Consider the following 15366-nt stretch of genomic DNA (forward strand, 5'->3'; position numbering starts at 1 on the left):
CCCACATCTTGGATGGCCTGCAGGGTGAGTAAAATTTCAGCAAATTTTCATTTTTGGGTGAACTATCCCTTTAATATCCATAAAACAGCCAACAGGTCAAACAACACCTTCATCACTTCCTCAAATTATTACATGCTGATATGCTAATTACTAATTAATGCTAATGCAGTTGACTAAGTGTAAACAAACTGTACATTTCAAAGCAGAACATAATTAATAACAGAGCTTTGAATTTTGTTGATTTCGTCTACAATGGCCAAAAAGCTAAAACCACTCCGCCTGTTTATATCAGGTTTATTAATGGCATTGCTTAAGTATTAATGGCCCTGTTCACTATTAATGAAATTTTTCCATTCCTTTGGCCCAAAACAGCATCTATAATCACCGTCATGCCCAGATCCAGCAGCTTGCCAGCGTAATTTACAAACTGTCAGTGTAATAAGCCGGCTATGTTCATCACAGCCTCTGTGTTGGTTTGTAAAACTCCTAAAAGTAAGATCTTATTACAGAAGAACAATTTTTGTATGTTTAAATATTAAAATTGTTTTGAATTATTTTAGACAATTTTCACAAAATGGTCTAATTGAATGCAAAATATCTAATTCTTATGTAATACAACTATACTTTTTTATAATAAAAGTCTTAATGAGGATTCGAAATAGTTCTTAGATTACAATATTTTTTTACAAATTTGTATATATTTAAATAAACAAAGGCAGTAAAATAAATACACAATTGTACAAGTTTTTTAGGCAAGAATGTTATTGTTTAGACTTCAAATATGTGGTCTGTTAATAAAGATAACACCTACTGTATTTAAAAATTTGCTTCAAAGTTTTCAGAGATGTGAGCTCCATGGCGTCAGCTTCAGATATAATTTGTCTTGGGTAAATCTAACAGGCAGTCTTTGGTCTCATTAATCTATTATTTCTCCCAGAGCAAATAGGCTGAGGGCAAATATTCATTACTATATATTTTAGGCTAACTTTAAGCTTTTGTACTTTTGACTGAATTGCGTAGCAACTCTTATAATAGTATATAATTATGAAGTGACATGTGGCCAAGTATGGTGACCCATACTAGGAATTAGTGCTCTGCATTTATCCCATCTATCCCATCCACACACAGCAGTGAATACACACACACCGTGAACACACACCCGGAGCAGTGGGCAACCATTTATTGCTGCCACGACTTCCCCATTATATACTATTATATTAGTTAAATACTCTTATAATAGTATTTAATTAACACTAGTATTTGGTATTGAGAAACGGGTTATTCGCTCAGTCCATCTCTCTCTCTCATAATACAGTAATACAATAAGCTTTCGATGACTTTCAAATTTCTAGTTCTAAAGTGACGTTTTCTAAGCAGTAACGAAGGCTTGAGCTCAGCTGTTAAACTGGCAATCTGAGATTTGAAACTGTGGCGAAAGGAAGTAGTTCTGCACAAAAGAGGGTTTTTAAAAACTCTGTTGTTCTTCTACATTTTAGAGACCAGTGAAATGTCACAATTCTCAATACCACAGCAGAATACCAGAGCAACTAATATTAGTAAAAAAAAACAACAACAAAAAAGGTCCTCAAAATTATTGAAAATAATTAAACTGTAATAAAAAAGCAAAGGCATACAATGCCAGTAATAAAAAAGCAAAAGAATACAATATAATAAAAAATATAGAAATGAAACAAACTGTGCTTTAAGTTTTTTTAATACAAGTCTAAAGTATTCAGTTAACGGCCTACTAGAGAAATTTACTAACCTAATGTAAAATAAAACAGCATAGTCTTCACTGTAAGAATTAAACTTCCTTTGTTTCTTATTAAAGCTACAAAAGTCCTTCAGTCAAGAGCAGTGAGTGATTTTGAATGTGTCTTTTGTTGTTTGATTAATATTAAGCACACAGTCGGCAACAGGAATATAGCCCGCTGTCTCTTTAAGAGCCGCACGGATACAATTTACTGTTACACACTTATTTTCATTCTTAACTCTTTACATTAATTTATTACATAACCAACGGGGGTTTACGTGAATAATCGTTAAGCGCCGCATTTTGACACATTTTTAGGTGTATTTGACCGTTTAGGCGCTAAAAGATGACTTTACATGTCCGTGTTGTGTTCCGTCTCTGAGCGCATCCACAGTAATCTTCCCGAGGAAGCGCAAGTTCTTTAATGCTTTTAAAAACATAAATCAATCTAATCAACTTAAATAAATCAAGCACGTCCCGTTTTGCAAAAGTCTCGTTACATGATTTTACTGATTATGGAGGAACGAAAGAGCACCGCTGGAAAGGGGGCGGAATGGGGCGCAATAACCGTTTTATCTCTATTTATATATTTCAAACACATTTATTTAAATCTATTTCAAAAATTGTACTGGTTTCATTTATGTATGACTGACAAATATGCATCACATTAAGTTTATTAGGTTGCCGGGAAATTTTATATGCAATACACATAATTAAATCTTACATTTAGGCCTCTTTTTAGTGTACTCTTACTGTATGACAATTATTGACTGTATTTGGGTTTATTTTTATTCTCCTGAGGAATTTGAGGAGACATTTTAGATACTTCAAGCAACTGTGATCTCCATTAAGTCCCATTTATAAAGCCAGAGAAATACAAACATAAAAAGTAAAAAAAAGTCAATCCACTTGCACTGGATCTTCTATGGACACAGCAGAGATTGTTTAAATCACATGACACGCTCAACAAGTGGCATTTCCATTCGCACTACATGCAAATCAACTTTTCAAGAGCGCTAATATTAACCTTTACAAAACCCGTGAATATGTACTCCAGCTCTCCACTGTACGCCTTCATTATGACATTTCAAAAACTGTATAATTAGTTTGAGCTGTACGGAGCAGGTCTGTCTGGTTTCCAGGTGAATTATAGTGGCGGTTTGGAGCGGGTCTGACCCACCTAATAAGGACCGAACCCCCTAAAGGAAGTCATAAAAAAAGGTTAAAAAGTAGATACTACACAGATAAAGATTACATAAGGAACATTTCTGTGACTGCAAAAGTAGATTACAAGTTAGTCAGAGCACATATTTCCACAAACAGAAATTGTGTCCAAGGTTTGAGCACTTTCCCTTTACAATCAACATTTACGACACAAATTAATTAACCTTTTGAATAACAGACTAAAATTCCCACACAATGTAAAAAAAAACACACCTAAAGCTTAGCTTAAAGAATACAACCGTCCATTACCATCCATATCCAAAACACTTTGAAATCGACCAGAATTCATATATTTATTTGTATTTTTATCGTTGCCTGTCTAAAGTCTTGAGAAGTTATTCATGAGCAACAAACTAGATAAACCAAATGGAAAAAGATGGGAATTACGATGACTTAGTGCAACATTTTCAATGAAGCTCAAGAACTACTGTGATCGATTTCCAAATAAATCATACAGACCAGTGTTATGAAACAACTGCAAAGACCTGATAGAATAGAATGATTCAATAGAATGATTCGTACACACTAGTAACACTAAACATTTTACAACTATACTATACAAAAATTCATCAGCAGTTTCAATTTTCTGAACAGTTTCAAACGATTCATTCAAAAGATTTGATGCAATAAAATGAAAAACTACTACTTCAGACTCACTGGTAGTAACTCTAAACATTTTTTTTTTATTTTACTACATGAAGATTCACCTGCAGTTTCAGTTTTCTAAACCAGCTCAAACCATCAATCAAAATACCTGATTCAATAGAATGAGTCGTTCACAAATTCCTACTAGTAACACTAAACATTTTATAACTTTAGTGCACAAAGATTCATCTGCAGGTTCAGGGGCCTCGTGTATAAAAATTTCTGTAGATTCATCCTAAAAGTGTACGTCCGCACAAAAGTTTCAGATTTATAAAACCGTACACCAGAACCTGCGCAAATATCCTTTTATAAATCCCTGTCAGCGGAAGATTGTGCATACATGCAACTCCTCCCCAAAATCACCATATATGGAGTTTACAGCACCTAGTTTTACTATGCATAACCTCATCTGCATATCATCTCCATGCATATTCCCATCCACGTGACACCATGTTTAACACCTACAAAGGTACAAAACATTAGGAAAATATGACATTTTATGCGGACTAAAATGCAATTTGTACGGTACGGTACAATACATTGCTAAAAAAAGTATTCACTGTCTTTGTCTTGTTTTCGAATAAATATATCAAAATGAATGTAAAAACAAAATTGTATAAAATACTTCTCAGAGAATCTTTTTAGAATAGAGTGGATCTCTTTCTTTTCCACTGGCCAAAGCAGTATATAATTGTTTAAACAAATTAAATGTTTTAGGATATTTAAATAGGCTATAGTTGATTCAGAAATACGGTGTGTGTAAATAGGCCTAAGTGTACATAATTGTCTGACGCGTACGAAAAAGAAACGTGCAAATCTTATCGTTTGCTTCAGATTCTATCCTTCAATCACAATTCTATTTTCATAATGTTCTGAATGTTCGCGAAATAAACACCTCTGTGCAGCCTTGGTTGTGCAGTAGGCATATATATTCGGACCTATTTAAACTTGCCAGTGGACCGTTCGACCACCAAATCCAGCAGTTTCTGCCACAATATCGAAGTAAGTGCGCATCGTTGATGTTCTTGCTAAAAAAAAATTCTCTTAACATGAGATCTGCAGTTTAAAGAAACAGCACTGTGTGCCTAGCACTCCTCGCTGCCATTAAAACAGCATGCAACAAGAAAAGTGATCAAAAAACAGCACATCCACTACAAATATGTCTAAATATCTAAATTCATAAGTTTTAGCTTTTGAATAATGACTTTATGTAATGTCAATGCTTAACTCCATTAATGAGCAGAATATTTAATCTAAATGTGTATATTGAAAGGAAAAGAGAGTCTGAAATCATTAGGCTTCGCTATTATGCCAGTAAAAGAGTGCGTACGCACGGTCTAGAGTACCCGTACAGTGCGCACATATTTACGCCAAGTTTTATTTTTTATAAATCTCAATATGTACGTGGAAAATTGCGTACACACATTTACATGCCCATTTTGTGCGTAGGCAACATTTATACGTCAGGTCCCAGGTCTTTGAACTGGATCGAACAATTCAATCAAAAGATGTGACTTGATAGAATGATTAGTTCACAAATTGCTACTTGAAATTCACTAATATTAACACTAAACAATTTTAAATTCTCACTACACAAATATTCATCTGCAGGTTCATTCTTCTAAACCAGATCGAACAATTAATTCAAAAGACCTGACTCAACCGAACTATTCGTTCACAAATTGCTACTTCAAATTTGCAACTAGAAACACTAAACGTTTTCCACAAAAATGTGGATTTTTTGCTTTTTTCCCCGTGTACTTCAGGTTTAACTCAGCAAGGTGCCATTACACATCAATCCCAGTGTAATTTGCACATTGAAAGTATGATTGCTTCGCATTGCATCTGTTTATTACGGACTATCCGGTTATTAAACCAAAAAGCCTGGATGATAATGTTGGGCTAGAAAACACAAATCAAACTAAAAACCAATTGTTGCACACTTACCGTCAAACTTTTTATGTCTGGAGGTAAATATCGTCCGTATGGTGCGGCTGTTCTCATCCACTAATTTCTCAAAATCCAGTTTACTCTGCTGGCTGAGCCTGTCCTCCATGTCTGAAGTGCAGCAGGTGTAGTCTTGGGAACAAACCCGCAGATGTTCACCTGTGGGATGAGAGAAGGACATATTTCACATAGCCGCACTGGGAGACACGGAGCTCTTCACACCAAATCAAACATGCTTCATTAAGCCAGCGCTGCGATGTGTGATTTCCCAAACCGCACTGAAGACGTGAAGGTGCACCAACAGAAATTAATGGTGCATGTCGCTGCTGGATGTGACATCTTTAATTACGTCAAAGACACAGATGGATGTTTGAGAGCCATCCTCAAACTTCCTCCAGGCACGTGTTTTGCACTCAGGTGAGCTTTTTAATGACTGCAAACAAGTAGAAAACTTGTCAGAGTGCCAGTGTGAAAAAATACTTCCCATCTATTTTTTTTTTAAATTTCATGCTTGACAGGCGACATAACATTACAATATGTTCAATGTGATATTGTATGTAGTGCATAACAAATTGCATATCATATGCATTTGTGCTTCTGAAGTAAATCTATCTCCAGCTTAAGTACTTAAAAGGTCAATTTAATTTTGTTTTACTGACAGCAAATGACCTTGCACACATTGTAAAATGCATAAAATGTCAACAAATATCATAAACAGAAAAGATTTTAAAAAAATCCTGCAGAGAATTTCCTGACCAAGGTCAAATGACCAAAACATTATATTAAATATATAAGTTTTGGGGAGGGTGAGGGGGGGATTCTATAACATGTATGGTATTTTTGTGTTCCATTAGGTGTTTGAACTTTTGAGGCCTGTGTGTAACCTGTTTTTTTTTTTTTTTTTCTCTCTTGTGGGCTATATTTGCTGAAATCTCCTGCCTAAAATTTGTTTGTTGTTTAGCAAATAAAAATTATCCAAAGGAATTTTAGAAGAAACATCAAAGACAAAGTTGATATTTAAACAAAAACATACATAAGAAGTCATATATGTCTCCTGAGCAACAAAATTCCAGGTCAGCTGAATTCTGAAGCACAATAATGTTTCTCAGCTCATGAGATGCTCAGTTGCAGATTCATCGCTCGTCTTACAGTACGCCAACAGCTGGTTGGTGTCAGATGAGCCCATCACAGATAATGACAGACGCAGCCCACACATTTCATCACAGAAAGATTTAAGTAATTCATGAGGGCAAAATATCTGAAGAAAAGCCTGTCATTTCTCAACACGTGTTACACTGGCTTCAACGCAAAGTGGTTTTTAGCACGCTGAGGTGAGGTCATGATAAACATGAGGTTTTCGCAAACCGTTCCAAGACATTAAGTTATTCATTCACGGTCATTTTCTCTCATTTCTCCTCTCTATCTCGGCACAGATGTGGCGGATCGTTATGGATCGTTATCTCTGAAACCTTGGGCACGGAGCGTGATTGAAGCGCAGCATTGTAATTAGCTGGAAAAGCTGACTATGAGAAGCTCAAGTGAGTGCTGCTGGTGTTCAAATGCCAGTGAGAGATGGTGAGACAATGACCATTTACCACAGACAGACAACAAGATCAGTCCTACCAGAAGTGCTCATAAAGTCTTTCTCTACCCTACAAGCTACAGATAAAGAAATGTCACAATTTGTACACAGGACTGACCAAGCAACTGACTGGTAAATATTATAATTATATAATATAAAATAAATTAATGTATAACATTCACAGCATTCATTCCAAGTTGGGCTACGGAAGGTTTGTATGTTTGTTTGTTCGTCTCCTCTGCTCACCAAGGCTGAATTTATTTGATCAAAAATACAGTAAATGTTTTTTAAATATTTATAATAACTGTTTTCTTTGTGAATAATGTGAATATATAGTACAGTGTAATGTATTCCATTGATGCAAAGCTGAATTTTCAGCAGTTCTTTACTTCAGTCAAATAACTTATTATTATCATTATTGTCTTATTGCTATTCATATTTGGTCCCACGTTATATTAAGTGACCTTAACTACTATGTACTTACATCAAAAAATAAGTACAACATACTTATTGTGTTCATATTGTATTGCAAAACACTTTAGCTGCTATTGAGTTGGGATACGGGTAAGGTTAGGGACAGGTTTGGTGGTAAGGGTAGGTTTAAGGGTGGGTTAATGTGTAAGGGATGGGTCAACAGCGTAATCATAAATGTAATTACATACAGATATGTTTCACATATAAGTACAATGTAAAAATATGTATGTACACAATACGTGCATTGTACCAAATTATTAATTTAAATGTAAGTACATAGTAGTTAAGGCCACTTAATATAAAGTGGGCATGACAATACAGTGCAAATCAACACGCTCTCTCCATCAAAAGATTCAACATCAAACCTGGCAGCAAGATTAAATGCTGAGGTACAATAATATCATGTTAGTGAATCTGTATGTTTTCACCATTCCTGCTCAAACCCAACCAAACCAGCTTACCAACCAACTAGGTCCAACTAAAATCTGAGATTCTGTTTGCTAACAGACAGCATGTTTGAAAAATCTAGGTCTACACAACCACAGGTACATTTAACAGCATGCAATCTTTTATTTATTAGTACAGAAACATATCAGAAAGACCCCATGGCCACTAAAACCAATACAGCATGCTGCTGGACATGCACAAATGTATATATTATATTATTCCTCATACTTTGAGTTAAACAAACTTAACTTGAGCATTAGTAACACACATAACACACAAGTTCATCACAGAGACTTCTGATTTGGGAACCACATAATAATGATCTGGCAACCAGCAACAACATGCTAAAGTAGTAATGAGCCTGTGAGTTGCAGACATTAAATTAGTTTGTAGTATTTTGTTTTACTTATTACATTTTTAAGGTGATCAATAATCCAGAACTCATATTAAGAGAAATTCTCCACACCCCGAGGATAACTTCAAATTAAAATAACCATGATCTTATTCAAACAGCTGACTTACTTCTTCATTATTTTCTGTTCCTCAGGAGTCAGTTGTTTTGATGCTTACGCTCTATTGCATCATTATAGAAATTATAGACTTAATAGACATTTCTACGGCACCACTTGCTTCATAAAACAATTTCAAGCTTCTTCCTCCACTGGGCATGGTTTGAATTTACATCTCTTTGATGGGCCAATATCTCCATGGACCAATCACGCTGGATAGTAAATATAATCCAAAGTTTGATTTATTGTTTAGAAAAGCATCTTGGTTAATATGCAGAAGTGATACTTTAAAACTTTTTATAGACGTTTTATATTAAATTAATATAGAAGTAAATACAGACATTGAGCAGTTCTTCTGAGATTCACACAGAAATTAAACGGCATTAGATTCCACTTTTCAGTATTTTTTGGAAAAGAAAAAGGATTTAGTAATTTTAATTTCTACTCAGTTTTTATAGTATTTGCTCACGGTGCAAGTTAAATAATTTAAGGTAACAGCTTTAGCTAAACTTCCAGAGCTCAGATAAACTCGCTGTACTTCCTATAATTCAATATAAACCAGTAGTAAATCATCCTGAGGATGAACCACAATGTTGGTGTCAGACTCTGTTCCGTGTTTTGTGGTTGTTTTCCTCATGTGCCTTCCTTTCCCATGTTTAATTTGTCCTAGGTGTTTCCCATGATGTTTCATTGCTCCCAGGTCTGTCTCGTCTGGTTTATATTGAATTATTTGTATATAAAATTATCTTCTACAACTTTAGCCTAAATTTACTGTCAATCTGCATGAATTCTGCAATGAACAAAATAGTAGCGAAGAGAGCAGAAAAAGTAAAGAAAATAATTATATTAACAAAATATATTATAATTCATTGAACAATTACCAAAGAGAATAATTTTGTCTTGTCCTTTTTTTTACGAATAGAATAGAATAGAATAGAAGAAAAAATAAGTGAAAGAAAGTAAGTATAAAATTACTTGCAAATTTTAAAAGGAATGTCCTATAAGTTCGGTAATGAACCTTTATCAACATCATTCATGGCATAACGTTGATATAATTTTGTCTAATCCCTTTTTCAAACAAACAAAAAAAAAACTGGTGTTCTAGAGCAGAAATGAAATAAGCTTGATTTTTTCTTTTAATTAAAGCATTTACTGCAGAATGAGATAAAAATATGAATCAATATAATGCCACAAACGCTGATAAAGTTTAACTCGTATCGAAGCCTAGATATAGTGTAATGCATGCTTACAATGCTGATGAGATCCAGATATGAGATCAGCCCTGTTCGTGGGTCACAGAGACCGCCTGTCGTCCATTAAACGACAGCTTTTTGTTTCACTTTAACATGTATGGGGCCAGTTTCCACACAATCTGCCTAATTTCATAAGCTGTGCAATTCATCAACGGAGAGGCCTTCAAGTGGAGCCAATGAATCGAATTAGAGATACGGCCGTCACTTTGAAAATACAGTGATGTAGTGTAAAGTTAAATAAGCTCTGAAGAAACAAAGCCAAACAAAAAGACATCACGGGAACAGAAAAGTGTCTATTGTTTGCTTTGGGAAGGATTGGAGGAGAAGGAAGCATCTGTAGTTCTATCATTACAATTGAATCTTGACTCAAGCTGGCAGTAATTACATTTCACATAATGAGGGTTTGATTGTAGTGTAAGACAAATTAGCTTTCCTTAAAAGTGAGTAAATGGAAGTAATTGATGATGGGATTATATTGCTAAACAGAAGACAAACTGTTGTAGCTCTCCATCTTCAGACCTCCCCCTGGATCTGAACTGAGACGGGGTTTTTAAAACCAACGGAACGGTTTGCTTTTACCTGTCGTTTTTTTCCTGCTTGTATGTGGCTTTTGAAATGCATTTTTCACTCTGTGAAGTTTATCTGAGCATACAGAATTGTCATGTTTCATTACGTTATGATCAAAGTCAAACAGAAATACAACACTGCAACTTAATTGAAACTCACTATTCTTGGAGAAAAGGCTTCATCAGAGATCTTATGCAGATTAGATTGATTTTCACGACTTATTACCACTTTCTTATATATATTTATGTATGTATGTATGTATGTATATGTGATATACTGTATATATCAGTGGCGTTCCGTCCATATAAGCTGCGAATGCTCCACATACCCAGGCCATTTGAGAGAATAAGTTCACGGGATAATTCATATAAACATGATTATAAATTGATCCCTTGTCATTTGAAATGTAACTTAAAGCTGAAAGAGTTAGGAATAAGTACGTAAAATGATTTCTTTTGCCAAACGTCAGTAATTTTCTGTAAATCTACGTCAGTTATGGTTGCTTCCGGGCGAGCGGATTCTCCGCAGCTTTCTCACCTCCGCTCTGTTGCTATGACTGGTCAGGATTATAGAGCATTCTCAGTGATTTGCTGGTCTGCGGCAGATTTAATGCATGAGGTAAACTGTTCGCAAAGCGCTCACCCAAGCGGAAAAATGCGCTGTTGCTGCCAGATCTCGATTGCCGAAAATTACATTGTGTTTGATGCAAAACCAACACGACTAAATCAAAAAAAAAAAAAAAAAAAAACTGTATATTTTTATTTTCTCAACCAAAGCAAATTTAAAAAAATCCACTTAACAACTTACATTGCTGGTCATAGACAACGTATGTTGAAGATATACGTTATTGACAACGTTATTGCCTAAGCGGAAAATTAAAAAAAAATGTTTAGAAAAACGTGGGCTATATACAATTTGAATAATAACAAACATCATATTGTTTTGCGTATGCTCGTGTCGCTTACAGTTGAAGTCCTTCTCTGATTTTATTATTGTTTGCAAGGTTGCAACGTTACTTTGCAATATTTTAAATACTTTTGGGTATTTTGCATGGTCTGTTATGTCACCCGGGTGGGAGTTTTAACTCCTATTCACTGTGAATAAACAAATAATTTAGCTGATGCAGAGAGACATATAGACCGGGGTAATCCCCCATCTCCCCACCCTCTGATTAGGTATCATAACATAACTACGTGTAAACCTTATTTGGCGGTTTTTACTTTGAAAACCAGCTATATTTTTATTGCATTCGAATAACAATGGATAAACCTGAAACGATAGAAGAAGGATTGGAGATGAATTTCATTTACAAATAAGGTAGGAAATGTGCATACTTTTAAATCGACACGTGCCACGTTTTTTCTTATTTGTCATCTGTGATCCCTTTTGCGTGTCCTAAAAACCGATGGGGGAGGGGATCTTATCACTCAGCATACCTGGTTAAAAAAGTCACCGCTCGCCACTGATACATATAGTGGTAAAAAAATACTATTAAATTGAAATTATATAATTATATAAAAAAGAGAAGTAGTAAATAGAGAAGAAAAAAGGGATCCAAAATCTTGTTTCTACTACAACTAACTACAATTTCATTATTTATCTTCATCTCCAAAGTCAAACTGAAATTAAAATTATGAATTGATTTTGAGGAGTGATATATTTTTCTGACACTTTGTGACAAAATAAAAAAACATTTTCATAAAATAGTTGATAAATAAAAATGAAACAAAATAATAATAACATTAAATATAAAAAAATTAATATTAAATACAGTTTTTCTCAGTCGCTTTGGTGCATTTCTCGAATCATCCTCTCAAAACTACTTGTTCAACCTCCACATCATCTAGTCAATTGTGCACATCAAAATAGCAGTTTCTCATTCCTTTGAACAAGTAGCGATTGCTTTGGTACTGTCCAGAATCCGAACTGTCATGTTCGCCGATCGTAGACCCACGCTAGCCCAAGGAATATTCTTTGTCTTGCCTGTGCCATACCTGTTTGCTGTTGTTCGACCCTGCCTGTGTTTTTTGACCACGTCTCTTGTGAATAAAAGCTTGCACATCGATCCGCATGCCTCTCGTCTCGTCAGCCCCGTAACAGGTACATTCATGCAATTGATTATGTACATTTATCTGCGGTTTCCTACATTATCAGTTGCTAATATCATGTTGCTCAAAATGCATTAAATAGTTATCTGTGCAACAATCTTACCCCCCCCTCCCCCCTCGCCAAATTTTAGTTCATCATTAGTTCATCATTTAAGTCATTAAATGCAAAATGGTTGATCTAGTTGTCATAAACTGTGATTTGTTTTGCACTTCTCTGTCACCGTATTATTGTGATATAGAAAATAAAAATAAATATGGGCACAAAGGCTAAAATACAAAATTACAACGGCAAACACAGGAAACCCACCTCAGCCATTGTAAGGTCATGATTGACAACATGGTCCACAGTGGCCCTTATTTCATCTGATATGCTCCTATGTCCTTGGCTTCTTCTGCCTTTTCCTCTGTTTTGCCTCTGTACCCTTCCACCATGCATCCTTATGGATGAACATCCAGGAAATTATCAGGATCAACAGCTGAGAGGAGGAATAGATTCCTCCTCTCAGCTGTTGATCCTGATAATTTCCTGGATGTTCATCGAATGTCAGAATTTGTAACTAGTGCGGTGTCCTCTGTCTATGCTTTCCAATTGAACGTTAATGAGGTGCACCTTTGAGCTATTTCAGAGAACTGGTTTATCATTGGCATGATCTACATTTCTCGTCATTATTGAGAGTCAAGATTCACCACCACAATTCATGGGAAATTTACAAAAAGTCTAATCGAAATGTGTAGAAAATATGCTTGACAGTTTATGACAACTACAATGAACTAATAACTAGATGTTCTGAGGGGTAAGACTATTACACAGAGAACTACATAATACATTTTGAGCAACATGACATTAGCAACTGATAATGTAGGAAACCACAGACAAATGTACATAATCAATTGCATGAATGTACCAAAGCAATCGCGACTTGTTCAAAAGAATGAGAAACTGCTTTTATGATGTGCACGAGTGACTAGATGATGAACAAGTAGTTTTGAGAATTTAATTTCTGATCTGAGAACTGCACCAACGCGACTGAGAAAAACTGTAATATAAATAAAATTATTGAAATATCACACACACGTAAATATTGCCTAATATACTGTTAACAATTAAAATATATATTTTAAATATTTAATAAAAATACTAAACCATAAACCTAATAATAGATGGACGGACGGACGGACAGACAGACAGATAGATAATATAAAAGTAAAAAAAAAATGTTTTGTGGTGAAAACATCACTATATTTTCCTGACCTGATAGTGAATATTTTCCCTGGATAAGTGGAAAATGTCATGGGAATTGATTTGATCATGCAAACCCTCTGGGAACAATATGGAAGGTATTTGACACTACTCTGAAAAGAATAGCAGGATAGAGATTTCATACTGTGGCAAAACCAGCCATGGGATCTGATTATGCCCAGTGAACAAAGTCAGGCCAAAAAAACTTGGAACTACTCTCCATGGTATTCATTAGTCTACCTGGCCACAGGGATCTCCTGCATATGGCCGCTGCCATATGGTGGGTCCCACGGCCTGTCGAGAGCCTCTCTGCCAGCACGCTCACCTCCAGCACCTCACGAAAACAGCACAAGCCTAATTTACAGCCGACAGAGATGATGTGCCACTCTCTTTGATAGCCCACACCGTTCGCAGCACCTGAAGCCAGTCCCGACAAACCACATGTCATTTTGGTTCATTTTGTTTTGTGGCGAGGAGCATAGAAAAATCAATAATCATTGTTGTTTATTGCCTGACTGGTGTGTGGAGACTTTTGTCAGTGGCCACCCAATAAGTCATTTATCATGTAGTGTGGCCCTGGAGAGAATGATGGGATGGCGAAAACCAGAGAGCACTCCGACTCATTTAAGAACCGCAAAGAGATTTTCGTCATGCATTGCTGGCCGAGACGGGGAAACCTGAGCTCTCTGCTAATTCCATGACTAATCCACTGCAGGCTGATTTCGCACGTCGCAGGAGCCGCGTTCGATAGCGCTGTGAGTTCTGCAGCCAATCGATCCGCCATCAGATACGTGCTCATCAAAAGCAGCTCCACATCAGTGACTTCACAAGAGGTGCTTGGAGTCCAGCCTCATCCGCTACTGCTAGACCAAGCCTGGGACTCGGGCACATGTTGGGATGTTAAACTATCTTTATAGATCTTGCTCAGGTGCTCTATTACCGCATTATTAAGAGAAAGGCAGCGAGCTGGAGTTCAGCAGAAGCATTGATCTGGTTCATACAGTTTCACTACTAAAAGATATTACATCTTTCTTAATGCAAATTAAGGCTACTATTACTTTAATATTTTGAAGACATCAAAAATTAAGCTAATTTCCCCACTAAATCAATCAATCAATCAATCAATGTCTGTAATGTGAAAAAAAATATATATTTAAACAAATGTAATAATGTGAATGTAATGAGAATTATAATAGAGAATGGGGAAAAATACAATAAAATAAAAACATTTTAAAACTAATTCTCATTATAGTAATATGAAAAAGTTCAACTTTAAAGTAATTATACATCTGATAATTTTGTTGTACTGCCTAAGCTGATGTTATTATTATTATTATTATTATTATTATTATTATTATTATTATTATTATTATTATTATTATTATTATTATTATTATTATTATTATTATTATTATTATTATTATTATTATTATTATTATTATTATTATTATTATTATTATTATTATTATTATTATTATGATTATTATATTAATGTAATACATTGTGAATGTAGTGAGAATTAGAGAATAGGCAAAATTAAATGAAATGAAATTAAATTAAATTACAGATGTGAATTTGGAGCAAAATATGCTTGTTAATTTGCAAAACATTAAATGG

General features: G+C 35.0%; 1 protein-coding gene across 1 annotated transcript in view; it reads right to left on the bottom strand.

Moving 5' to 3' along the window:
* Window positions 1-15366, bottom strand: part of LOC107653664 (glypican-6-like) — a 69785-nt gene that overhangs the window by 6330 nt on the left and 48089 nt on the right. The window contains exon 2 of the mRNA XM_016440443.1: window positions 5570-5728. Coding sequence (XP_016295929.1) covers window positions 5570-5728 — 159 coding nt within the window. The remainder of the gene's footprint in view (window positions 1-5569; window positions 5729-15366) is intronic.

Source organism: Sinocyclocheilus anshuiensis, unplaced genomic scaffold (genome assembly GCF_001515605.1).
Source record: "Sinocyclocheilus anshuiensis isolate Anshui unplaced genomic scaffold, SAMN03320099.WGS_v1.1 scaffold175, whole genome shotgun sequence".
NCBI classification, from domain to species: Eukaryota; Metazoa; Chordata; class Actinopteri; order Cypriniformes; family Cyprinidae; genus Sinocyclocheilus; species Sinocyclocheilus anshuiensis.